This window comes from Aedes aegypti, chromosome 3 (genome assembly GCF_002204515.2).
Source record: "Aedes aegypti strain LVP_AGWG chromosome 3, AaegL5.0 Primary Assembly, whole genome shotgun sequence".
In the NCBI taxonomy this organism is placed as follows: domain Eukaryota; kingdom Metazoa; phylum Arthropoda; class Insecta; order Diptera; family Culicidae; genus Aedes; species Aedes aegypti.
Genome location: NC_035109.1, coordinates 1,162,947 through 1,189,976, shown reverse-complemented (window position 1 = coordinate 1,189,976; position 27,030 = coordinate 1,162,947). Strand labels below are relative to the sequence as shown.

At 40.4% G+C, this 27,030-nt stretch overlaps 1 protein-coding gene across 2 annotated transcripts in view; it reads left to right on the top strand.

Annotated features, from left to right (window-relative positions):
* LOC5568567 overlaps positions 1-27,030 on the top strand; it is a 111,337-nt gene that overhangs the window by 68,872 nt on the left and 15,435 nt on the right. The window contains exons 1-4 of one of the 2 annotated variants that reach the window (XM_021850109.1): positions 6,376-6,394; positions 6,539-6,749; positions 6,955-7,193; positions 7,477-7,690. In XM_021850109.1, coding sequence (XP_021705801.1) covers positions 6,680-6,749; positions 6,955-7,193; positions 7,477-7,690 — 523 coding nt within the window. In that variant the 5' untranslated portion in view covers positions 6,376-6,394; positions 6,539-6,679. Of the gene's footprint in view, positions 1-6,375; positions 6,395-6,538; positions 6,750-6,954; positions 7,194-7,476; positions 7,691-27,030 lie in introns of those variants that run through there. The other variant, XM_001652347.2, reaches the window with a different exon arrangement.

Sequence of the window (27,030 nt, the reverse complement as noted above, 5' to 3'; positions counted from 1 at the left end):
CGGTGGCGCTATCTATGCTTCCCATAGCGGCCATTTTGGTTATTTTAATGATCCCTGACTGTCAGGCTGGATTTCGTAGAGGCCGAAGTATTAAAAGCGCAGTTCTGCGAGTACACGATGACCTAGGTGCTACCGTGGATAAGAATGGGGCTGGTATACTTCTTCTTCTGGATTTTTCCAAAGCCTTTGATACTATCCGTCATAGCAAACTTCTGAGTAAACTGGAGGCACAGCTCAACTTTTCTTCTCCAGTCGTAAGACTGATAGAGTCATACTTGCGAGGGAGAAAGCGGCAGTTTTTTGTGGCGATCATCATTCAAGTAGTGCAGAGGTCTCATCGGAAGGATCCTCAAGGATCGGTTCTGATTCTTCCACCGTTCCTATTCGACGATTCTTTCCTATTATGACGATGTTCTACATGTTCATCCAAGTGCAAATTCCTTTGAAACACTCCGTGTGGCGCTAAACTGTTGCGTACGGTACGTGTTTGGATTATACCGTCTTGACCCTGTAAGTCACTTACAACAGAATTTGATTGGTTGTACTCTACGAGGTTTCCTGGCTCATCGATCTTGTATTTTCTTGCAAAACCTGCTAACATCACAGTCCCTAGTCACACTGTATCAGAGGATCATTCAAACCCTAGGTCACCGTTTGGAGCAACGATCAATCTTTGCAGACTCATGCAAAATGGTGCAGCCCAAGTGGCGCTAGTTCAAGAACCCTACTTTCGTAGAGGGAACTTCTATCTAGGTAACCTTGTGGACCCAGTTTTTGCTACTTTTAGCAAGCTTGAAATGGCAAACTCGCGCTCCATGCCCCGCGCATGCGTGCTCGTTAATAAAGCAATCGTTGCTACACTCATTTCTGAGTTAACTACCAGAGATGTATGTGCTATCACAATCGATGTTTCTGTTGGTAACCTCAACAGGAAATACGTCTATTGTTCGGTATATTTACCACATGATGAACCATCCCCAACGGATGACTTCAAACGAGTTGTCGTACACTGCGTAACAAAAGGCCTTCCGCTGATTGTGGGCAGTGATGCCAATGCTCATCACATCATCTGGGGCAGCTCGGATATCAATTTGAGAGGCTCCAGTCTGATGGAATACTTAAGTAGTACAGACCTTGGATTACTTAACATAGGCAATCGCCCAACCTTCATGGTTTCTAATAGAGAAGAAGTGTTAGACATAACGCTCTGCTCGAATAGAATCAGTCACGAGTTGACGAATTGGCATGTATCAGATGAGGAATCATTATCTGATCATCGCTACATCTTCTTTGAACATTCAAATGTAACTGCGCAGACTTTGCGTTTTAGGAATCCCCGGTCAACAAACTGGGAACTCTACATTGAATTGGTTGCGACCAAATTTCATGGATATTCTCCGTCCATTGAAAATCCAAGTGATCTGGATGATGCCGTTGATACTACAACATCCTACATTATGGAAGCTTTTGAAGAAGCATGTCCTCTGCGGTCTGTAAAAACTACAAGAGGGACCCCATGGTGGAATTCCGATCTGACTAGACTCAGGAAACAATGTAGAAGGAGTTGGAACAGACGCCGTTCAGCTGGATCAGAGTCGTTCAAGTCGGCTCGCAAGGCTTACAAGAAGGCTCTTCGTTCTGCTGAACGATCCGGCTGGAAAAACCTTTGTACAAATGTTTCCAGTTTGAGTGAAGTCAGTCGGTTGAACAAAATCCTTGCAAAATCTAAGGATTTCCAAGTGAACGAAATTCGCTTACCTAATGGTGACTTTACTTCTTCCGATGAAGAAGTTTTAGAATGTTTATTCAATACACACTTCCCCGGATGTGTGGACATAGCATCTACGGATGAACCAAATGTCTTTTCATGTAGTTACGAGTCTCTGGCCTCGGCTCGCAGTATCGTAACTACTGAATCGATTCAATGGGCACTTAATAGTTTTGCTCCTTTCAAATCTCCAGGAGCGGATGGGATTTATCCTGTTCTGCTCCAAAAGGGATTTGAGTTTATCAAACATGTTTTGAAAAAGCTACTTGTAAGCAGTTTTGCTACCGGGTACATTCCCAAATCCTGGCGTGATATTACTGTAAAGTTTATCCCAAAAGGAGGACGTGCGTCGTATGAAGAAGCGAAGAGTTTTAGACCAATCAGTCTGACCTCTTTTCTTCTGAAATGTCTGGAACGCATTATCGATCATCACATCCGTGATGTTTATTTGGCAAATATGCCTCTTCAAGTGAATCAACATGCTTACCAATCTGGAAAGTCCACTGTGACTCTTTTACACAAAGTTGTATACGATATCGAGAAAGCATTCGCTCAGAAGCAATCCTGCTTGGGTGTTTTCTTGGATATTGAGGGTGCCTTTGATAACGTGTCTTTCGATGCCATATTGGAAGCAGCACGAAACCATGGGCTACCTACAATGATTACCAATTGGATTCATCAAATGCTCAAAAACCGACATCTCTTCTCGACATTGCGTCAAGCAGCGATTCGAAAATTGAGTGTTTGCGGATGCCCCCAAGGGGGAGTCTTGTCACCACTTTTGTGGAATCTCGTAGCAGATACGCTATTGAGGCAACTCAATAATTGCGGTTTTCCAACTTATGGATTTCCCGACGACTATCTAGCTCTGATAGTTGGTATGTGCATAAGCACCCTATTCGACCTGATGCAAAGTGCTCTTCAGGTAGTCGAGTGTTGGTGTCGCCAATATGGCCTTTCGGTTAACCCGAATAAAACATCTATTGTTCTTTTTACGGAAAGACGAAACCGCGATGGAATTCGACCTTTACGTCTTTTTGGCACTGAGATTAATGTGACTGATCAAGTAAAGTATGTCGGAGTCATTCTAGATTCCAAACTTTTATGGACAGCTCACATTGATTTCAGAGTCAAAAAAAGCTTGTATGGCCTTCGGTCAATGCCGGCGAACCTTTGGTAAAACTTGGGGCCTCAAACCCAAATATATCAAATGGATTTACACAACAGTTGTTCGACCAATATTGGCATATGGATGTCTTGTGTGGTGGCAAAAGGGCGAAGTGAGAACAATCCAATCAAAATTGGGCCATCTCCAAAGGATGTGCTTGATGCGATGTCTGGTGCGTTCTCTACAACTCCCACAGCAGCGCTCGAGGCCCTTTTCGACGTTGCGCCACTACACATATATCTTAAACAAGAAGCACTCTCTTGCTCTTACCGTTTATGGGTACTGGATCTACTGGAGAAAAATCCAGTGAATCGTAGATCTACACACACTTCGTTGTTTCCACTTTTGGTGAATTGGGACAAAATTGTCCTTGCTCCAAGTGATCTCACAATTGCTTGTAACTTTCCTTACAGGACATTTACCACACAATTCCCTTCACGGGAAGAGTGGACGTCTGGCTATTTGGAAAGAAGTATATCAAACAATATAGTATGTTACACTGATGGCTCCCTTCTTGAAGGTAGAGCTGGTGCAGGAGTATATTCTCGTGAGCTAAGGCTGAATCAGTTTTACTCACTTGGTAGAAACTGCACCGTTTTTCAGGCGGAAATATTTGCTCTTATGTGTGGAGTGCAATCAGCACTTCAACAGCGCGTAATGGGTAAAGTCATATACTTCTGTTCAGATAGTCAGGCTGCTATGAAAGCTCTCGCTTCGGCCAACTCAAAGTCGAAGCTTGTTATCGCATGTCGAACTCAAATTGAGGAACTGAATTCAGTCAACTCTGTAAACCTTGTATGGGTACCTGGCCATTCTTCCATCGCTGGAAATAAATTGGCTGATGAGCTAGCTCGCGATGGAGCATCGCATGACTTCATTGGTCCTGAGCCGGCTATTCCAATTTCGAAGTGCTGGGTGAAGCTTCAGATAAACTCTTGGACGGCAACTCAGCACAAGCAATATTGGAATAGTTTGGAGTCGTGTCGTCAAACAAAATTGTATATTACTGAGCCATCTCCAAAGGTGGCGAAGTATTTAACAAATCTGTCAAAGCAGAATTGCAGTCTCTTGGTCAGAGCGTTGACAGGCCACTGCCGACTCAACTATCACATGGCAAATATTCAGTGTGCTGACTCATTTGTGTGTGATAGTTGTGACTCCGATTATGGAACTTCGTATCACCTGATAAGTAACTGTCCAGTTTTTGCGCAAATGCGATTCCAATTACTTGGTAAACACTTATTAAGTGAAACTGAATACAGAAGCCTGAATCTTCAGGACATCCTGTTATTCTTAACCCGCTGTGGTAATGAGCTATAGGCTCTCTTTACGCTCATGCGTTTTGCAGTGCCCTTTTTAGGGCGCTGTTCGAACCCATTGTGGTATGGAGCTACATGCTCTCATTTCGCTTATGCGATCTTCCCTCTTCAAGGGACCCCACTCCTATTTCCTCCCATCTTTCCCTTCCCTTTCCTCTCCCATCGGGTAGATGATGAAATAGGCTCAAATATGGCGATGGCACAAATCTCCCAACTGGTGGGGAACGTGCCTTTGGAGCCAGCCTTCTGATACCCCTAGTCACACTGTATCAGAGGATCATTCAAACCCGAGGTCACCGTTTGGAATAACTTAATAAATCCAGCAAACAACACCACATGTTATGCTAGTTCATTGTTCGTTCGTGGTGTGGTAAACTGGAACAAATTACTACCTGAAATAAAGCGTTCATCGTCGGGGGCAATTTTCAAAAGAGGCTGCATAAACTTTTGGAACTGCAATAGTTAGAGTTAAAGAAATAGTTTATTTAAATAAGAACTGCAATATCAGAATAGTTATTCCTTTGCTAAACGCTGCTGGACAATAAAAACAAACAAACAAATTTTAAGTACCGAGTGAGATTTACTGTGAAATGTGATGAAAAATAAGTTAAATTGTGTGTGCTTCCTCTGAAAGTGTTATATTTCTAGTTCCTTAGCATTTGCTAAAAGAAACCGCCAGGTGACGAATAAAACATATTCAATATTTCTTGGTCTGTTTGGGCAATAATTGTGCTTCAAATTATATATAGCCAGTTTAATCATCATACCATAGCATCTTATAAGTGAATTCATTGAAATAGTTTGATTTGAATATAATGTTTTTGTTTAAAAATGTAAGTAGGGTAACTGGGGGTAAAACGCGCCCTCTAAGAAAGGAAGCGTTTTGAGCTATGAAGAACATTATTATAGGCCTTTTTTATTCATTATCTCATAGAGAAACATGTTTTCTATCAAATAGTAGAAACAGTCATCCATTTTCTTTTTTCTGGAGTTAATAAATCAATTTTTATAAAATGCTTGCTTATCTGCATTTTTATTTTTTGCGGGGTAAAACGCGCCACCTGATCTCGGCGTTAGTCGTCCGCACTCACGCACTTTTTAAATAGGAGTGGCCGTTTTGTCCCACGAATTAATTAAAGTTTAAGTCCTTCAACGTCGTTCGTTCAAAACAAGGGTGGCGCGTTTTACCCCAACGGCGCATTTTATACCCAGTTCCCCTACAGTCGACTCTCCACATCTCGATGTTCTACATCTCGATATATCTCCCTATTTCAATGATTTTTCCGGTCCTTTTATTCTGCATACATTTATCCATATCTCGATATCTCCCTATCTCGATGTGATTTTCATTCCCGATTTTCTCTCCGTATGTCGATATGTCCGTTATCAAAGGTTACTAGAATACATTTCAGGGGTTCAAATAATTTGCGACGATGAAATGACGTCTGTTTGTTTTAAATATTCCCGGTAACGGAGTGATTTTCAATCTAGTATTCATTAAAAAATTGTTCTATGTCTCGATCTCTCCCCATCTCGATGGTCCTTTCGATATCGAGATGTAGAGAATAGAGAGTATTATATTAACTCAGTGTTACCAAATTAATATGATTTAAAATATAGAAAAACAATATGATGTGTGAAATGATTATTTCAATATAGAATAAAGAATTAAGAAAAAAAGAAGTGTCATCCTCAACAAAACTTTATTGAAGAAAGCATTGAGTTAGAAAAGTATCGATTTAGAACACCCAAATTCAGTTCAACTTTGTTTCAGGGGACCATTAAAGTAGTCACAAAAAGCAAATTTTACTGTGATTGTATAACTCGATATTGCGATACGGAATATAGAATTATGGAGTTGTTTTGAGTGAAATAATTGTACGCTGTGGAATATTATGTGTGCTTTCCAAATACACAATAGTCGATTCCAAGAAGAAACCTTAGACCTTATTGATTCAGAAAACCTACACACCTGTTGTAACATTCCTCCCCGATGGTAACAGGATACAAGCAACAAGTATGCTTCCCCACATCTGTCACGACCAATCCGTCGAATCCAACTGACAGGGCATTTCCATCATGCTTTTCACCAACCGTTCATAATAAATCGTAACTGTCACCGGCAGCTCACACTTGATGGTTGGTTTCCCGAAATTGCCACCTTATGGCCTGCTGTGATTCCCTGCAATTACCACACGAAATTTTCATGGCCTCCTGATTGAAACAAACCACACGAAGAACTCGTTAATCTTGATTCAAGTGGACCCTTTGCTTTTATTGCAGACTGTGATGCATTAACAATGCCCAGCCAAAATGAGTATTAATCATTGCCCAAACCCAGCAGCAACCATCGCCGACAACTGCTGCTCGAAACAATAAAAAGATTGATAATAAAAAGCACGACAGGCCATATAAAATGCTGCTATGAGGCATCCAACGTTTCGGATTATATTGACCCTGGTTTCGCTGCACCACCTCACCGGATCGATACAAGGTAGGTTCGGTTTTTGGTTTGGCTCGCTTCGGGGATGACAATTTGCAATTTTCCCTCTCTGTACCCTACCACAAACCAACGAACCAAACAAACCAAATGGGAAAAATGCAAATAACCTCACTCTCTCTCTCTCGAGTACCGTTTTGCTGAAAATTATCCTTTGTTTTTCTACTCCATTCCACTATATGAACCCTTTCGCTGCCAGTCGCCAAAATCGGGCTAAATGATAACACTTTCAAAACAATACCGCGACACTTCTGGCACGACATCTCCTCGCCATATACCGAACTGCCGGATGACGACATCGAGGAGGAGTCGGAGGAAAGCACCACCCATGACCCGTATCCGTTTTTCGACGAAACGAACATGACGGCAAATGTAACCACACAGCTCGGCAACGACGTGTATCTGCACTGTCGCGTAAACGATCTGAGGGAACGAACCGTAAGTACATACCACCATGCTTAGTTCCTCCTTTGGAGCGTAATTAACTCAAGAAGCCTAATTTGTGTAACCATTTCCTTGAATGTCGGCGGCAACATTTCAAAAGGGCGTAACTGCTGTTGTAAACAACACCTTTCTTCGAAGCTCAAAACCAGATTTGAATCATCGCGATCCAAGATCCAACCCCACTATCGGAATGCTTTGAAGCAGTTACGCCCTTTTGAATTGTCTTAGCCAATGTGTTCGGTGCTAATGTGTGGGCATCCTTTGCCATCTTCCGCAGGTGACTTGGGTGCGTCGAAAAGGAGATGACATCCATTTGATCACAGTAGGCCGTCACACGTACAGCAGCGACTCTCGCTACTCCTTGCAGTACCAGGCCCCCAATGATTGGCAGTTGCTGATCCAGTATGCAAATGAACGAGATGAGGGCCTCTACGAGTGTCAGATATCGTCCCATCCTCCGTTGGTGTTTCTCGTTTATTTGATCGTTGTCGGTAAGTAAAGGCAACCCTTTTACTCAATAATGGCTACAATGGGATTTCCATTAGTTTACCTTGTAGGCAAGTGAAAATGATGTGTTCAATGTCGTCAAAAGATTTCAGTATTTGAAAAGGTAGCTTCGTACTTCAAAAGGGATTTCGATGAAGTTTATGCAAAGTTCAAGCTAGCAATCGTTCGATGAAGTAGCAACTTTTACTTACCCTTGAAGTAGATAGCCAGTCAGATTTCTAAAGTAGTAATCAATGTTAGGAACAGGCAAATATAAGCAAATACGCTAACGCACACATCCACTAAAAATAGGATACAGTTTGTATAGTGAATTGTTTGGCTTCCATCATTTGCCCTAGGCATTCGAGCCTGAACGTATTGGTGAATTACCTTCGTCCCAATCCTGGTCTTAAATGGAAATTAGTTGTAATTGTATAATTATCTAACATTCATAACACCTATGTGAAGCGATTGGTCTATGATGACCCCAACATAGGGCTTAATTGTGGAATCAATCAATTTCATGTTTATTACCAAGAGTTTGTCAATGATGTTACACTTTTGTAAGGACTTTGGGTCTTTTTCGACTAATTTCAAAATTCAAATCATTATAACTTTTGATAAGAATAACCCAGGAATTTGAAATTTCCAGGCAATTATTTTTTTTGTGGAAAATTTCGTTTAAAAATGAATCATAGGGAGCTCACATAAAAAAGAAATACAAATTGTGACTTGGAATCGTTTTTGACCCGAAAATTCAAACAGTTCCCAAAAATGAGTTTGTTGACCTGGGAGGGAGGCACACCCAAGCAGTAGCGTAGCTAGGAGGGTGCGGTGGGTGCGGTCCGCACCGGGCCCCAAAATCGCAGGGCAGATTTCTCATAACATTAAAATTTCGACAAAGCTTGTAGGAAACTGACAATCTGTAAGATACCAAAAATATAAAGTTTCGGACGACACTAGGTTCAGCGTTATACAGGGGCCCCTTGATTATCCCTTTTTTATATTTTAGAGTAGGTCGAGGGGCCCGGGGGACCGTGGCTTTGGGCCCCCACAGCTTGGGGGCCTTCACAAATATTTGTTTAGTAAGTTATTTTCCTTGATGTTGTTCAATCGATTGTACTCATGAGAAAACTGAGTCTTTGAAATGAATTTTGTAAAATGGTAAGCCAAATATTTTGATTTTTATTTAACTATTTAGACTGATGCAAATATTTATTTTCTTTTAGTCCAAGACCACTTGGGAGGTCTAAGGGGGTAGAAAATAATCAGCGTACGAACTGGGGTGCAAACAAATAAAATACAAAAAAAACTAATTTCAACAAATTTTATTTTATTTTTTTTTCTGAAAAGTGACCGAGCAACACGCCGTTTATGTTTTAAGGTTGTCCTTGAGGTTGTTGTTCCATTGGGTCGTTTGAAATATAAATTATTAACGTTTTGAGTTGAACAGAACAATTTATCTCTTTTGGTCTTGTCTTCAAAATTTTCGATTTTTTGAAGCCTTTCTTCAGCGTTTCTGCTATAATGTATACCAATGACTTGTTGAAATCGTTTTATGAAGTATTTTGATTATTCTTCGACGAGTTACACTGAACAATCCCCTATGACTGCTCCATGAAATTTATTGTTAATCGAAATTCCTTCAGATATTATTTTTTGAATCATTCTAAAACACTAACCAAAATCATCAAAATTTGTTCGCGGGTGACCTTAAATAATTCATAAGGATATTTTAGAAATTTTCCCGGTAATTTATACGAAATTTTGCCATGAGTTTAAAAACTTTATTTTTTGTTGAACGTTATGAGAGATTTCGTTAAAAAACAAGAAAGTTCCTTCCAAGAATTCGTTGAGGAATTCTTTCAGGAATGTTTGCAGAAATTCTAACTGGATTTCTTCAGAATCAACATTAGCCACAAACCAGGGAACAAGTACTTTCACGTAGAAACTCTACAGAATGTTCTGAGCAATGTAGTCAGGATTTTTCCATTAATTTCTAAAGAATTGCTTCGCCCTTAAAACCACTAAGATAAAGCTAGTAATAGTCTATCTGGCGTTTCTATATGGACGTCAAATCATCACGGGACTAAATAAAATGCCACAGAGATTCCGAATACGTCAATTTTATTTCTCTTCAAAGGATTCTTCAAGACTGCCTACAGGAATCATTCTAGGAATATATCAGGGTTTCAACCAAGAATTCCACTGAGCAGACCTTTGACCATGATCCCCAGAAAAACATTGAAAAGATTTCTTGGCGTACCTTTGGCCAATCTCGTGGTTTTCCCAAATATTTCTTTGCAAATAACTCCAAGGATCCTTCTACGAATTCTTTTACTTATTTTAAATATACCCCGTGAGATTTATCTTAATTTTTTTTCTTGTACAGTACTGACCCGATTTTGTTAACCCCCGATTTTGTCTGCCCCCGATTTTGTCAGCTTTTTGACCCGATTTTGTCAGCCTATTTTGAATTTGTCAAAAAATTGTTATCGTCATGTTTTACCACGTTTAAATTCAAATTAATGATGATGTTTGATGTCATGCACGCATGGGCGTAGCCAGAGGGGGCAATGGCAATGCCTTTTATTAAGTGTTAAAAATTTAAATTACCAATATAAGGGAGGGGGGAGCCTTTGATGAAAAAAACTGGCTACGCCCATCCCAACTAACATTCACTCATTTAAGAAACACCATTATGGCAGCTTTATTCAGCATCATGTTTAATAACATTTTAATAATTTTCATGGCCAACCTTTGTTCAGGCGTTGTTCACACAAATTTGGAGAAACTTTAAAGCATGTCGTTGAATTCCAACTTTATTTTTCAGCTTTTGTAAGACTGGTCCAAAAATAATTAAAAACAAATAAAAAACAAAAACATATTTTTCAGTCGCTTCAAATGTAGTGTACACAATTATCATGATATGACAACCATATTTAGAAATCGCCTGGATACTGGATTCAAACTCGAGACCTTCCCATCGTCAGCGGTATACCTTGCCATCTGCGCCATCCTAGAATTGATGAATGAATCGTCCAGTGCAAAATATAAACCTCTCATAGCTGAATATTGATCTTGTTTGAGCTTCTATTCGACATCGTCTAATTAACACATGGTACGCTAATCAACAACTGAACAAGCATATTATTCAGCTGCTGTTTAGTGCTGATCCAAGCTGAGTTCAGTCGGTTATTTTTAGCGCACAGTGAGAAAATTTATGTCAATGATGGTCAAAAATAATGTTTATTTACACAAAGTGAAATCAGTCTGAAATGATTAAGGTGAATATGCATCGGAGCCAAACCTCAAATTGTCAAGAGCACAAATCTAGAAAACCAGACTGCGCATCGGTTCGAGCTGAAAACCTAATCGATTGGTCACACGCTGGTGGTGACCAATCGATTAAGTTTTCAGCTTGAACGGATGTTTAGTTCTCTAGATTTGTGTTCTTGAAAATTTGAGGTTTGGCTTCGATGCATCTTCACCTTAATCTAATTTCATAATAATTTTTAGTTTGTTAAAAAATTAAATTTTAATGATTCATTAACTCAAATTGAAATTCATTTTTTTTATAAATTATATTTTTATTTATTAATTATATTAGGGTCGATGTACCAATAGCCGCATAGCTAAGAACAAATATTCGTATAAAATCGAAAAATAAAGCCTGCGGAATTATTTTTACATCATCTGAAAGCTTTTTATCTTGGCTTTGTGGAAAAATTATGACACATACGAAAAATCATGTTTTTGTATTTATTATCGCTTGTGCCACTATAGGAACACATGTGCCTATAGTAGCACTATTCCTAATTTCTGTTCCTATAGTAGCACTAGCCTCACGGAATAGGCAAAACACAAATCAAAACCGTATTTTTACAAAACTTTTATATTTTTCCTTTGAAGTGTGGATCAAAAGCGTTCGATTGATGTAAAAAAGTTCCTAATTTATCAACTATTTTGTTTAATAACAAAATAGTTTCTCTTAGTAGTGCTGCTATAGGAACAATAGGTTAACTATAGGTGCAAGGGAGCTAAAATTTTAAGCAAACTATTTATTTCGATCATTTTTTGAACAAAATCGAGCTGTGTGTCAATGGTACTTAGATAAACAGCTACTGATCTTCATGTCAAAAATTATTTTGCTACGATTACAAGCCAAACGGCCGTAAAAAGCCACTAGTGCGACTATAGGGGACCGTCCACTAAGGGAACACCGACCCTATTGATTTGTATTTTTAATAAACTTATTATGAATATATTTAAATCATTTGAAGTGTTCTAAAGACTATGTACCTGAATAGAAAAATGTTCGAATATCTTGACGCGTGGGATTTTTTTCAGAAATGGCCAAGTAAATCATTTTTCTTAGATCGCACTATTCAGTTGGGAAGAAATGTCATTTTAAATGTAGCTCGCTATAGATATTTTTTTAATTAATTCTGTCAAAGAAATGTCCACTTTTCTTGTACGGAACAACATCCCGAGCAGGCGTAAAAGTTTAGCAATAGCTAATTATAATTTTGATAGCAGAAAGTGATAATAACCTGAGAGATATAATATGTAAAAGATCTGGAAACGATATCTAAATTAACTACATACAAAAATCAAACAAAATTTTGATGTTGTCTTCAGATCTTTTATGTCAATCAAGTCAATATCACGCTTTGTTTGTCAGTACTTCGCTCCTACTAAGAATACTTAGCTCAAATGTTTGTTTTTCAAAATAATCCTACATTTCTGGAGGCTGACCGTGTTTATTTTCTGAACGACTATTCAAAAAGTTTTGAGAAAGCATAAGTTATAAGCTTTGAAATGCATTCGGAACTCAACACGCATTTCGGATATTTTGTCCATTTTATGAAATTTAGCTATAGTGTGATCGCTTTTACAAGGCTTATTTAATACTGAACAATGTGTTTGTTAATCGTCATTTTGGCCTCTATTGGATCAACTGTTCTTATAATATACCGAAGCTGAATTAGGATTTTATAAGATACTTATTCAGCTCTTATTCATGCTTATGTTAAACATGTGGAAATAGCTGAAGTGCGATGCAAGTAAAACGTTAGTTCGTCTTCTGAATATCCTTTTATACATATACATTTGTTTAGTAGAATATTGGCTTTTTAATTGGGGGAAACATGTCTTGTTCAGCTCATTAGTAAAACATTATTGACTAGTCGAATGAGAATCTCTGGAAACGTTTAATAAGTGGCGATTCAACTTTTGTTCATTCTAATGCATAACGTTGAACATTGACTTAAGTTTGTGTTAAAAAAGCACCTTCTCAGCTCCTTATAGAGCAAAATTTTTATTCAGCTGTCATTACCATTATTGAACAATAATTAAACATGCATGCTTGTTTGTGGCTCTGAATTGTTAGTTGGGATGTCTATCGCCTTCTTAAAAGTCCATGTAACCATGTAACACGTCAAAATTTGAAAAATAGGAACAAAATAAAATGACCCGATTTTGTCAGGTTCCCCATTTTGTCGGCCTAAAATTCATCGAAGGGCTGACAAAATCGGGTCCTTACTGTATTGATCTTATAAATTTGCGAGAATTCCTCAGATAATTGGAAATCTTTTGGGATTCGTACTTCATTTTTTTTTTCAGTGTGCCCTTCTTGTATTCGTTCATTACTACAACTAGTTGTCCAAGTGTGTTGTCTTCCGTAGCAGAGAGAAAACAAAAATTCCGAGATTTCAAAACAACCTTTATTTTGGTGGAGTTTTAATATCCTGAAATAGTTCAATAAGCTTTAATCCACAATTTAGCCTAATTATAAAAACTTATGTTTAGTCAAATCTCTCTCACGTTAAAGACAATTCTGTTTGTTGAAGCCTTATTTTCGCGGTCTCCACTGGCGCTTTGAGGTCTAAATTATAGCTTTGATTAATCTCAAAACATTTATGCAATCCAATGATTTTACCTTTAGCTCGAATTACTTTCACAGTTATTTATGGTTAGGTTTATATTTAGTTTAATGCATGAAATCTGAAGAAGGAATACTTAGATAGTAATAAATTGAATTTTAAGATAAACCACCCATACATACTGTGATATTTATAAGACTAAGCAAATTTGCATGATAATCATCCTAAATTTAACTGAATAACTACTATTTGATTTTCACTGCATGAGCACAATCTGGCTAGATCGACAAAGACTTTCCAATTCAACAATGTTGATATTGCTTCTAAGCTATTCTGTCACTGTCATACCCTGCATATCTGCGCTCCTTGGGCGCACGCCTCGTCTTCACAGTGGGTACGGCTTGTATAGATGTCGAAAGAGCGCTTGTAGCACCGAGGGGTCGCAACAAAGTGATTAAAGCAGAAATTTCCCCAGAAACACCTTAGCAGTTCTACCATTTTTAAGCATTCTTTTGAATATTCTTGCAAAATTTCTTCTGAGACTTCTTTAACAAAAAGTTTTTAAAAAATCCAAGAATTTAACAATTTTCGACAGAGTTCAAGAAGTTCCCGATTTTTACTATAGAAAAATCTGTATATGTTTTATTTATTAAAGTATTGGAAGATTTTCTCTAGGGATAGCTCGATGAGTTTCGCTGGAAATTCCTCATAAAATAACATCAATCACAAAATCAAACATTCTATCTTGCCTGCTAGATCTGCATAAAAGGCACAACAAAGAAATAATCAGTGATTTGCATAATACTAAAATTTCTGAAATTTGTCCAGCGATTTCAACAAATATATGGTAAATATGAATTGTTCCAAGATTTTTTTTCACGATTCTTCAAGAAGTTAAACTAGGAATAACCATAAGCATACTACTTAATACAGTACAGCATACAGAAAGTTATCCAAAATATCTCTAAAGATCTTTTTAAACAGAAACATATAGAAACTTCTGAGGTAACCGCTTCATATATATTATTTGATTCCACAAGCAATAAAAACTATTTCCTGGACGAAGTTCTAGCTCGTATTTTTTTACTTTTTAATCACGTTATTGAATCGCCAAGTGGCTCGGTAGCTTAGTTGGTAAGGCACTTGTCTGGCATACAAGAGACGTGCTCCGAACTTTATTTTTTTTTTTTTAATTGGTATCATTTCAAACATTACACTAATTTTTTATAGCTAGGTGTTCTGCGTTAGACAACACTATCATCCTAATTTGGTAAAACAAATTTAAGCTTTTATTACATTTTGTTAAAAAAATATTACATCATTTGCCGTAGCAGTTCAGATTTTTTACTGGTGAGTTAATTTAACCTGCTTATATGAGAAAAAAAAACTTTACAATAAAAACGCTTTTCACGAATTTCTTGATTTCACTAATAATTCATCCATCTTTACCATGCGTAATGAGTTAATCAATTTGAATATTGAACGCTTTCGAAAAAAAAAATGTAGAAGGTACGTGTGAGTTCGGTAATAACATAATTTTGGAGGGCCCCCAAAGCTGCCTCCGCACTGGGCCCCCAAGACTCTAGCTACGCCACTGCACCCAAGATAACTCCAGCTTATACACTAACAAAAAACAAGGCAGGTGTGATGAAAATCACTACTTTTCTTTTGTTGCGTACCTTCGATCATTCCGGCCAAACATTGGAAAAGGGCCACAGTTTCATTTGCATTTAAAATATTTAGAGTAAAAATATGCGTATTTTAATACTTTATATTCAATCAGAATAAAAGGTTCTCTCGTGACATTACTTTTGAATACGTAAGAATTAGGTTTTAATCACTTCGTGTCACCTTTGATGAAACACAAAAATATGTTTTGATCAATTACGCGCTTTTATCATGTTTGTCCATTGTTGAAGATCCCGGCTCACAGTGACAGTTCTCGACCTTTGACGTAAAGAAATTTCGTATTGGTTTCTCCCAAACAGATGTTGACTAATTTCAGTTCCGTTAAGTTTAAATGAAAGGCACACATGTATAGTTACAGAAACCTTCCTGAAGGTCCGAATTCGGTCACTGTGGCCACTGGCAACTTTCTACATCTGAGAAATAAAGTCCCTTACTTCGAGGACCTGTAATTTCATAACTAAACAAGTAATCTGAACCGTTCATATTTGGTTGAATAGGCATTTACGTGGACTATGCATACCTACCTTGATACCTTATAGACTTCCATCTTCGTCGGTCTTGGGCAATACTTCTCCAGTTTCCCCGAACGTTTAGGGTCGCCAGGTTCGCTTTCACTGCGTACAGCCAGCGTATTCGTGATCTTCCACGAAGTCACCGACCTCTACCAGGTTTTCTGCTGAATATTGTTTTCGCAATTCTTTTTTCTGGCATTCGCACTAATTGTCCAGCCCACTGAAGTCTGTAGTGTTTCACACACTTGTTAATATTCGCATCTTTGTACACTTGACACAACTCGTCAGTCATGCGTCTGCGCCACAAACCATTTTTGAGTTTCCCACCGTGTATTGTCCACAGCACTTTACGCCCGAAAACACCGAAGGTTTTCCGGTTTGCCTCTTCCAACGCTCACGCTACGTGCCCGCTACGAGTTATCGGAAGAATAAATGTTTTATACAGGGCGAATTTTGTTTATGTTTGCAAGTTGCGTGACCTAAGCTGGTTACATAGTCGGTAAAAGGCCCTATTCACTAGAGATGGTCGGGTCTCGGGTTTTCAAACCCGAAACCCGACCCGAACCCGAACCCGACGGGTTCGGGTCGGGTTCGGGTTTGAAAATTTTTATTTTTTCGGGTTCGGGTTCGGGTCGGGTTTGAAGGCTAAACAATTATCGGGTACGGGTCGGGTTCGGGCTTCAAAACTTTCGGGTTTAGGTCGGGTTTGATGAGAATTGTTCACAAAGTAACAACCAGCAAGCTTCCCTGTGCATCAGAAACGATGAATTTATCATCTTTTCGAACTCGGGTTCCATTCGGGTTTTTCTTAGAAAACTTTTTCGGGTTTCGGGTCGGGTTCGGGTTTGAACAGGAAAAATTTTTCGGGTTCGGGTCGGGTCCGGGTTTGCTTCTCAATTTTTGTCTCGGGTTCGGGTCGGGTCCGGGTTTGAAGGAATAAAATAATTCGGGTACGGGTCGGGTTCGGGTTTGAAAAATGTGAAACCCGACCATCTCTACTATTCACAGCCGCAATACGTCTTTACACTTCGCTGGAAATGTCGTTGTCACATGTCACAAGTGTTCCAAGGTAAATAAATTCTTCAACGACTTCAAACACATCCTCATCAAACACTACCTCAGCACCTACACCTCCAAACCTACCTCTCTCTCTACCTGCAACAATGCGATCCGAACACTTGATTTCGAATTAGCCAGTATAGCACGTATCAGCCTGATTAGTTTTGCCGGAAACCTATGATCAGCCATAGCTCATTTATTTTCTCTGAGTTGTACGCCGCTTTGAAATCAATAAAGAGATGGTGAGTTTGCAAGTTATACTCCCGGAATTTATCTAGAATCATTTGCAAGATGTAACCGTTGTTACAAGAATTTCAATCCTTTTTTTAAATTGCACCATGTGATCGATTATTCAAATATTCAAAAAGCATAAGCAGTCAAAACCACTGGGCAGTTCGACATAACTTAATGTAACGGTCGTAAAATCATGGCGTGAAGAAGTTACAGCAAAATGGGGACACGGTTTCACGAATGGGCTGAAGGGTTCAAAGGATGCTTGCTGGGCGGCCATCGCCCACTTTCAATCAGGCGAGCGTGTAGACCAGAAGTGCTCTGTGGAGTTATCATTTTTATAACATAGTGCGAGGTAGTGAATCGAGTTACTTTGGAGAGACCGTTCACCGCAATTCAGGTAAACCATTTGCTCAATGGCATAAAGGGAGACATAATCCTAATTACCTGCCCGCCAGGACCTTTTTTGTTCTTGCTTTAAAGCATTCTGGTTGGCGCGTCCTTAGACCGCCATTGCACGTTACGGTCGAAGTGACTTTTGTAGTCACGAGACCTAATAGTCAAGGACCATTGTTCCTCTGGCCGAGGGCCATCAACGCAAAGGAGGACATTACTCGGGCAACGGCCCTAAATATCAAGGAGTATTCCCTTCACGGTTCGACAGAGGGCGGCCTTGCCGTCGTCGACCGGTTTCGTCCGAAGGAAGCGCCTGTGCATCCGAACCAACTCCACATCGCTGAAGACCGTCATTCCAGCCCATTCATATCCGCCATTGCCCCAAGCTTTGTCCACCGGTATCGGTGCCATCTTGCCGATCGTCGCAGCGTCTGTAGGAGAGACCGTCAACGCCGGAGTGAATCCGGTAAATCGTCGCGAGCGCTCGCTGGACTGCAGAACACCAGGTACGTGCCCGAAAATCCAGTGTGACCCACCAGAACAGTTTGGCCAAATACATCGTTAAAATTTGAACCGCTCGTGTGTGTGATTATTTGAATAGTTGAGTGCCCTTTGAATCCGCGAAGCCCCTCCGGTTGCCCGGTAGTGCGCCGACCCTGTGACTGTGTCCGAGTCTCGCGCTGCTGAGTTGTTGTCGGGTAGAACATTAGTTTCAATTGGCTCCCAGCCAAAATCGCGAAAGGCAAACGGAGGATCGAGTAGAATAAAAAATTGTTTGAATTTTTTAACACGAGCGGGAGGAGAGTACACATTCAGTTTGTCACTGACTGTGTAGGATCCGTGCATTATCCTTTTGCCAACACAGTACCGTAGACTGATTTTGAGAAGTTGAAAGGTAGTGGCTTGTTGAATCGGTTTCGGAAGTGCTAAAAAGATTGAGAATTGCAAGCACATTAACAGTTGTTAAAATTGAACTAGATCAGAGACTGATTATCAATTGAGTCGATAGGCGGCTAAAAGTAAAAAAAAGGTCCTGAATGAGCACTAACACTTATACACTAATACATAAATACACCAAAATTAACACCATTTATTGAATTCGTATTTCCTTATTTTGATTTTTTTTAGTTTTAATGTTCTCTAGCTTAAGTTGATTGAATTTTTATTTGTATATATTGTGCTACTTTTTATTGAATTCCTTTGAACTTTGCTGAACTGAATTATCTACTATTAAATTTTCCCTTACTGAATTCCTAATTTTGGCATGATGAGTGTCGAACACCTGATGATCTATCAATCGATGAACGTTATGCACTTACTAGACGATGAAGTCGAACATGAACTTGTCATTCGGCGAGAGAAGTTTTCTAGTGGTGATTCGAGGGACGTCAAAAGGCGTAAATTGCGAAGAATAATGAAGCTGCAAAGAGATAAAAACGAATTTACTTTCATTCCTTTGAAAGAAGAGCAACTAGAGGTAGAATTTCACGAAATAGATGAGAAGTTAGCAAAGATTCGCGAGGCGTTAAAAAACAAATTAGTCAAGAAAGTCGACATGCCACCATTGAAAACGCGGTTAGTTCATTTACTGTTTCGGTTGAATCGGTTGAAAGACGGAATGAATTTTGATACGCAAGGGCTCGAAAAAGTGGCTGTTCAATTGCTGAACAATTACTTCTCGTTTCTTTCGACTGACCCAGATGCAGTGCTAGAAACGCAGGAGAGATTTCAGGAAGATTTGAGTAGGCTTAGTGTTCAAAATGAGAAAGAGGGTGACGAGGGTGAAGATGAAAAAACCGAGTCGTCTTCGACAGATGACAGGGTCGTAACGCGAAATAAGAATAGGAGAAATAGATCAACGAGCACACCGAGGAGAACTAGGAGGACAAAAATGAAAAGCCCAGATGCGATCATGAAAACGGTTATGAGTCGGATTGATAGATATCTCGAGCAGAAGCTAAGTAGTTTGAACCTGAGTTTGAATACGGAATTGAGCGGGAATCAGGAGAGAAGAGCATTAGATAGGGTCGAGTTCACCGAATCGACAAGTGAGGGGGTTCAACCGCAGGCTAGTACCGAAAAGTCAGGGAAAAGAGGTGTCGGAAAGAATGAGAAGAATGGACAGGCTCGTAAAACGCCAGCTGATAGTCTTGCAGAAAAGAGGAGAGAGAAGAAGAGCAAAGCGAAATTTAGCGAGGAATGCAGTGAAGATAATTCGGAGAGTTCGGCAGATTCGAGTGATGAGGAGGATTCCAACAGTTCGGATGCAGCACGCCGTAGTCGCAGAAAAGGAGCGTCACGCAGACCACGACCGGTAGCGGATTGGAAGCTGAAGTATGACGGAAAGGACGATGGAAAACTGTTGAATAAGTTCATTGCCGAGGTTGAGTTTATGGCCGAAGCTGAGAACATTAGCAAGAAGGCGTTGTTCAACGAAGCAATCCACTTGTTCGCAGGAGAAGTACGGACGTGGTACATGGAGGGGAAGAAAAATAAGGACTTCAGAAACTGGAAGGAATTGGTCACCGAGCTGAAGCTGGAATACCAATCGCCAGACCTGGATTTCCACTATGAACAGCAGGCTACTCAAAGACGACAGAGGAGATCAGAAAAGTTCACGGAGTACTACAATGCGATGAAGGAGATTTTTGGATACATGTCAGTACCACCCACAGAGGAAAGAAAGTTTGATATCGTATTCAGAAATTTAAGGTCCGATTATAAAAATGCCTTGGTCGTGAAAAACATTCGAAGTTTGAAAGCGTTAAAGGTATGGGGAAGGAAGTTGGACTCCGCAAATTGGTATCTGTACCGAAGTAGAGAAAACGAGTCTGCTACCAAATCCGCGCAGGTGCATGAAGTTTCTAGAAAACCGTTTCAGAAACCTATGACCTTCAGTGGGAAAGACTGGAAACCTAAATCCTTCGTAAACAATACCAATGAACGTAAGAGTCAGGCACCGCAATATCCAAAGAAACCAATTGATAATCAAAAACCCACAAATCCCAGAAGAGAACCTTCACCGCAACAGGGTAGTTCTAGCGGCACGTTGGAAAGACAAGCTGCAATGTATCGAATCCCAGATAGCGATGTGTGTTTCAACTGTAAGGAGAAAAATCACCACTACAAATCTTGTCTGCGAAAGCGGGAAAAGTTTTGTACGAAATGTGGCATGCATGATGTTACCGCTGAAAATTGTCTATTTTGTCAAAAAAACGGACGCAAATCGGCGTAGGAGGTCGTCGAGTGCGTAACCAAAAGCCTCTAACTGTCTTCGTACCGTCCAACCCAGAAGTGGAGGAGTTAACTGTTCGTGTGGAAGGAGACAACCGTCCGTTCGTCAAATTTGAGGTGATGGGGATGCCTATGGTAGGCCTTCTAGACAGTGGCGCCCAGGTTTCAATCCTAGGTATTGGAGGGGAAAAATTGCTTCAGAAGCTAAAGATGAAGAAATCCCAGACTAGGACGAAATTATTTGCTGCTGGAGGCGAAGTTTTAGAAGTTCGAGGAGCAGTGCATCTCCCAATCACATTTAATGGCAGGACGAGGCTAGTAACCACACTAATTGCTCCCTCGCTGAAAAGAAGATTTATTTTGGGGATGAATTTTTGGCGCCTTTTTGGTATAGAACCCACCATTAGAGATTCGCCGGAAGTGCTAGTAGAAGAAGTTGAGGTTGAGCACGAGGAGGAGGAGATACCGCTAACCGTGGAACAACGAGAGCAGTTAGAAGCCATTAAAAAGGAGTTTAAAGCGTTTGAGGAGGGTCAGACACTTGGCACCACTCCGCTTATTACTCACAAAATCGAGTTTGACGAAGAATTTCGAACAGCCACACCAGTGCGTTTGAACCCATATCCGTGGTCCCCAGAGGTCCAGAAGCAGGTTAACCTGGAACTGGATGAATGGATCGAAGCGGGAGTCGTTGAACGTTCAACAAGCGATTGGGCTCTATTGGTTGTGCCTGTGTTGAAGAAAGGGGAGACGTCTGAAGGGGAAACCAGTCTGAAAGTTCGCATGTGTTTAGACGCCAGAAAACTCAACGAGAGGACGCGTAGAGATGCCTACCCGTTACCTCATCAGGATCGGATTTTGGGGCGATTGGGGTCTGCAAAGTTTTTATCTACGATAGATCTGTCTAAAGCGTTTTGGCAGATTCCTTTACACCCTGAGTCCCGTAAATATACAGCGTTTCGGGTATTTGGAAGAGGTCTGTTCCAATTCACCAGGCTTCCATTTGGCTTGGTTAATAGTCCAGCCACATTATCAAGGCTGATGGACCAAGTGCTTGGCTACGGTGAATTGGAACCAAAAGTTTTTGTGTATTTGGATGATATTGTCATCGCAAACGACACATTTGAGGACCACATCAACTGTTTGAAGGAAGTTGCTCGAAGGTTAAAGGAAGCAAACCTGTCCATAAATTTAGAAAAATCAAAATTCTGCGTTCCTGAATTGCCGTACTTAGGGTTTATTTTGTCCCGTAATGGCGTAAGACCAAATCCGGACAAAGTTGAGGCGATTGTGAATTTTGAACGACCAACCTCGATTCGGTCTTTACGACGGTTTCTGGGCATGATAAACTACTATAGGCGGTTTATAGAAGGATACAGCGAAATAACGGCTCCATTAACTGACCTTCTGAAAGGAAAACCGAAGGTGGTCAAATGGAATGAGCAAGCAGAAGCGGCCTTTATCAGTTTGAAAGAGCGATTAATCTCGGCGCCCATTCTGACAAACCCAAATTTCACGTGTCCGTTTACGGTGCAGACTGATGCTAGCGATAGCGCCATCGCAGGAGTCCTGACCCAAGAAATTGAAGGAGAAGAACATGTGATCTCCTATTTCTCGAGGAAGCTGACCACCACACAGAGGGCATGGAAAGCCGCTGAAAAAGAGGGTTTGGCTGCCATGGAGGCGATAGAGAAATTTAGACCATATATCGAGGGGACTAGATTTACGTTGATCACGGATTCCTCAGCTTTGTCGTTCATAATGAACACAAAATGGAAGTCTTCTTCTAAGCTTAGCCGGTGGAGCATGCAATTACAACAATATGACATGGTTGTGCGCCACCGGAAAGGGAAGCATAACGTGGTTCCTGATGCGCTTTCCAGGTCGATGGAGGCTTTGGAGATTGTTGAGCATGACGACTGGTATGCAAACCTACTTCGTAAAATTGCCGAATGTCCAGAGGATTATGCAGATTTTAAGGTAGAGGACTCCAAACTGTACAAATTTGTGTCCTCTCCAACCGATGCACTCGATTACAGATTCGAGTGGAAAATTTGTGTCCCTGAGAATCTGAGAAAATCGATTCTGGATGAAGAACACGACGCTGCTATGCATCCCGGATATGAAAAGAACATTCAAAGATTGAAATGTAAATACTACTGGCCTGGAATGGCAGTAGATTGCAAGAAGCATATTAGGAGCTGTATTACCTGTAAGGAATGCAAGCCTTCAACAGTTGCAACTGCACCAGCAATGGGTAAGCAAAAGCTGACCAATAAGCCTTTCCAAATCTTAGCACTAGACTTTATTCAAAGTTTGCCGAGAAGCAAGCAGGGTAAATGCCATTTATTGGTCATGATGGACCTGTTTTCAAAATGGATCTTGCTTGCTCCGCTTAGGAAAATTGAAGCGAGAGAAGTGTGTAGGATTGTGGAAGATAGTTGGATGAGGAGGTTTGGAACACCGGAAGTAATTATCACGGATAATGCGACGACTTTTGTTGGGAAGGAGTTTCAAGCATTGCTAAACCGTCGGGGAGTCCAGCACTGGCCGAACGCAAGGCATCACAGCCAGGCTAATCCGGTCGAAAGGGTGAACAGAACGATAAACGCGTGCTTGAGGACATATATGCGTGAAGATCAGCGTAACTGGGAGTCAAAGATTTTTGAAGTAGAGGAGATGATCAACACAACTGTGCATGCATCCACAGGATTTTCGCCTTACCGGATCTTGTATGGTCACGAAAAAGTTGAGAAAGGGGAACACCATCGACTTGAAAGGGAAGATAAGGAAGTTGCAGTAGAAGAAAGGGATCAATTTCAAGCACAAATGAATGAAAAAGTGTTCAAAATAGTCGAAGGTAATCTGAAGAAAAGTCATGATAAAAACTTGAAAAACTATAATCTACGTCATAAGAAGTTTGCACCGACTTACCACATAGGACAGCGAGTGTTTAAACGAAATTTTAAGCTATCGTCGGCGGTGGATAAGTTTAACGCCAAATACGGGCCAGTCTATACACCGTGTGTTGTTGTCGCCAGGCGAGGGACCAGTGCCTACGAGGTTGCCGACGAGGAAGGCAAAAATCTAGGGGTTTTTTCAGCCGCTGATTTACGCCCAGATGACTCCGTGGCTTAGTGATTAGGTTGAACGTTCCCTAAAAGAGACACGGAGTATTAAAATCTGTATGATAAAAGTAGATCATCAATATAACTTACATTGAAGCAGGTGATACAATATTGCATTCGCTGAACACCATTAGAAGTCGTAAAGCTGGTCATCATACTCCCTCAGTCGAATGAGCCATCTAATATGGTAGTTATATCGTGGGAACTCAGGACTTATTATAGCTTAGTTCGTCCATTTGGTGAGTTGATATCGTCCGTCTAATAGAGCAGAGAGAGAATGTTCTCTTGCTCAGGGTTGAGAGGATGAGTGCAATGAGTGTACAACCTGTGAATTAAAGATTAATGACGTCATCATTTAGGAAGCTGCGCAGCGAGATCAAGTAGAAAAGTGAAGAAGATTAAAATTAACTCTTTTGTTGGTGAAGCCATGTACAAAAGGGGTGAAGGAACTGGGGATTTTTAATATAGTAGAGTAGATAATAGATAATGATAGCTTTAGGATAGAGATAGATTTTATGTAGAATTTAAAGAATAATTGTGAAAGAATTGTATAGAAAGTTGTCGTTGAACTGTCCAAATACTTACCCGTGATATTTTTGAAATTTTAATTTGTTAATTCCATAGATGAGATGCTCGTTTTCAGGTTCGTTCCGCAGGAAAAACCCTAGATAGGATGCTTTCAACGCGCGCCGAAAGCTTGACCAACAGAACAGGGTCTTCTAAAGTAGATCTAGCCTGTTGTGACCAGGAAGGCCACCTGGTCGAATCAACCTGGAAATAAACAGTTTCGTCCAGCTTAACGCATAGTAGATACATATGAAATACTTATCTTATACAATCCATAGCATCACCACTCGATACCATCTTGTCCGTTTTGTTCCGTAGCACATTTTAATTCGTACTATCCATTGTCCACTGTTAATACAATATGTAATTGTCCGGTCAACTACGTGTGTAATCGCGAACGCGTGTGAGAAGAGACTGATTGGTCATCTCGATCCCTACTGTGTGTAGGATGATTCGTAGATAGACACTGAGAGAAGGAAGTAGTAGAACGAATTCACTTTAGGTGTTCATTGACATGCCCACTCACAACAAAATTATCTCACGTGCTCAATTATAGCAAGTTTCTTAGTGAAATTCATGCTTTTAGTTTGCCGAGGATTTTAATGTGTTTATGATGTCTAATGATGTTAATTGAATTTTAACTGCTTCGCGTAGCGATTAGTATATGTTTGTTAAATTTTTGGCAACTCCTTTTCAAGCTTCGATTAAGATGTTTTCACCTCTGTGTGGGATTAAATAATTACCCTCCCTGATCTTTAGTTAGAGTAATTATTTAACCTCGGTGGGGGGATAGTGTAACCGTTGTTACAAGAATTTCAATCCTTTTTTTAAATTGCACCATGTGATCGATTATTCAAATATTCAAAAAGCATAAGCAGTCAAAACCACTGGGCAGTTCGACATAACTTAATGTAACGGTCGTAAAATCATGGCGTGAAGAAGTTACAGCAAAATGGGGACACGGTTTCACGAATGGGCTGAAGGGTTCAAAGGATGCTTGCTGGGCGGCCATCGCCCACTTTCAATCAGGCGAGCGTGTAGACCAGAAGTGCTCTGTGGAGTTATCATTTTTATAACATAGTGCGAGGTAGTGAATCGAGTTACTTTGGAGAGACCGTTCACCGCAATTCAGGTAAACCATTTGCTCAATGGCATAAAGGGAGACATAATCCTAATTACCTGCCCGCCAGGACCTTTTTTGTTCTTGCTTTAAAGCATTCTGGTTGGCGCGTCCTTAGACCGCCATTGCACGTTACGGTCGAAGTGACTTTTGTAGTCACGAGACCTAATAGTCAAGGACCATTGTTCCTCTGGCCGAGGGCCATCAACGCAAAGGAGGACATTACTCGGGCAACGGCCCTAAATATCAAGGAGTATTCCCTTCACGGTTCGACAGAGGGCGGCCTTGCCGTCGTCGACCGGTTTCGTCCGAAGGAAGCGCCTGTGCATCCGAACCAACTCCACATCGCTGAAGACCGTCATTCCAGCCCATTCATATCCGCCATTGCCCCAAGCTTTGTCCACCGGTATCGGTGCCATCTTGCCGATCGTCGCAGCGTCTGTAGGAGAGACCGTCAACGCCGGAGTGAATCCGGTAAATCGTCGCGAGCGCTCGCTGGACTGCAGAACACCAGGTACGTGCCCGAAAATCCAGTGTGACCCACCAGAACAGTTTGGCCAAATACATCGTTAAAATTTGAACCGCTCGTGTGTGTGATTATTTGAATAGTTGAGTGCCCTTTGAATCCGCGAAGCCCCTCCGGTTGCCCGGTAGTGCGCCGACCCTGTGACTGTGTCCGAGTCTCGCGCTGCTGAGTTGTTGTCGGGTAGAACATTAGTTTCAAAGATAAACATATAGTTCGTTTTCGAGCGGTCCTCACGAAAACCAGATTGGTATTCGTGGCCGAAGGACTCCTCGAGCGGTCTCAGTCTGGTAAACAGGATTCAGCAGGGTAAATTTTCTGTAATTCTCACAGTCTGTGCTCTTTCTTGTAGATTGGAACGTGGACTATTAATAGAGATTCTCAAATCATGTCCACATTCAAGGAATCAAAAAGAGGTCGAAAAGAGACCAAACAAAACGAAGTTTAATGGGAACCAGCATATAAGAGTTTGATTCTTTGTACCATCAGAACCGATATTTCTCTAAGATCTAAGTTTTGAGAATTCCTCGTGATATTATAACAAGTATTACTGCTCGCATTACTGTATGTTATTTTTTCATGATTCTCTCTAGAAATTTCATCAGAAATTTTGTCAGGTATGATTAGTTATAACTTCGGAAATTTCTAAAGATGTACATTTAGCTATTATATCCCAAGATTTTATCCAGTTATTCATCCATAGATTTCCCTGGGACATCCTCCAAGATTCCTGGTCAGAACATCTTCTAAAACTCATTTCATAACTTCTCCAGAAATGCCTCCAGGAGGTTCTAGAAATTTCCTATGAAATTTTATTTCAGAATTTATATGAGATTTCAACTAGAAATTTATCTGAAGATACCTTCAGCAATTGCTCCATAGATTTCTTACAAGATTCCTACAGAAATTCCTCCACTATGAGTTTCTCTAAAGTAAGTCTTGGAAGTTTTTTTCTTTGCAGGAATTCTTTCAGGAATTTCTCCAGAGAAGTGCTAAGAATA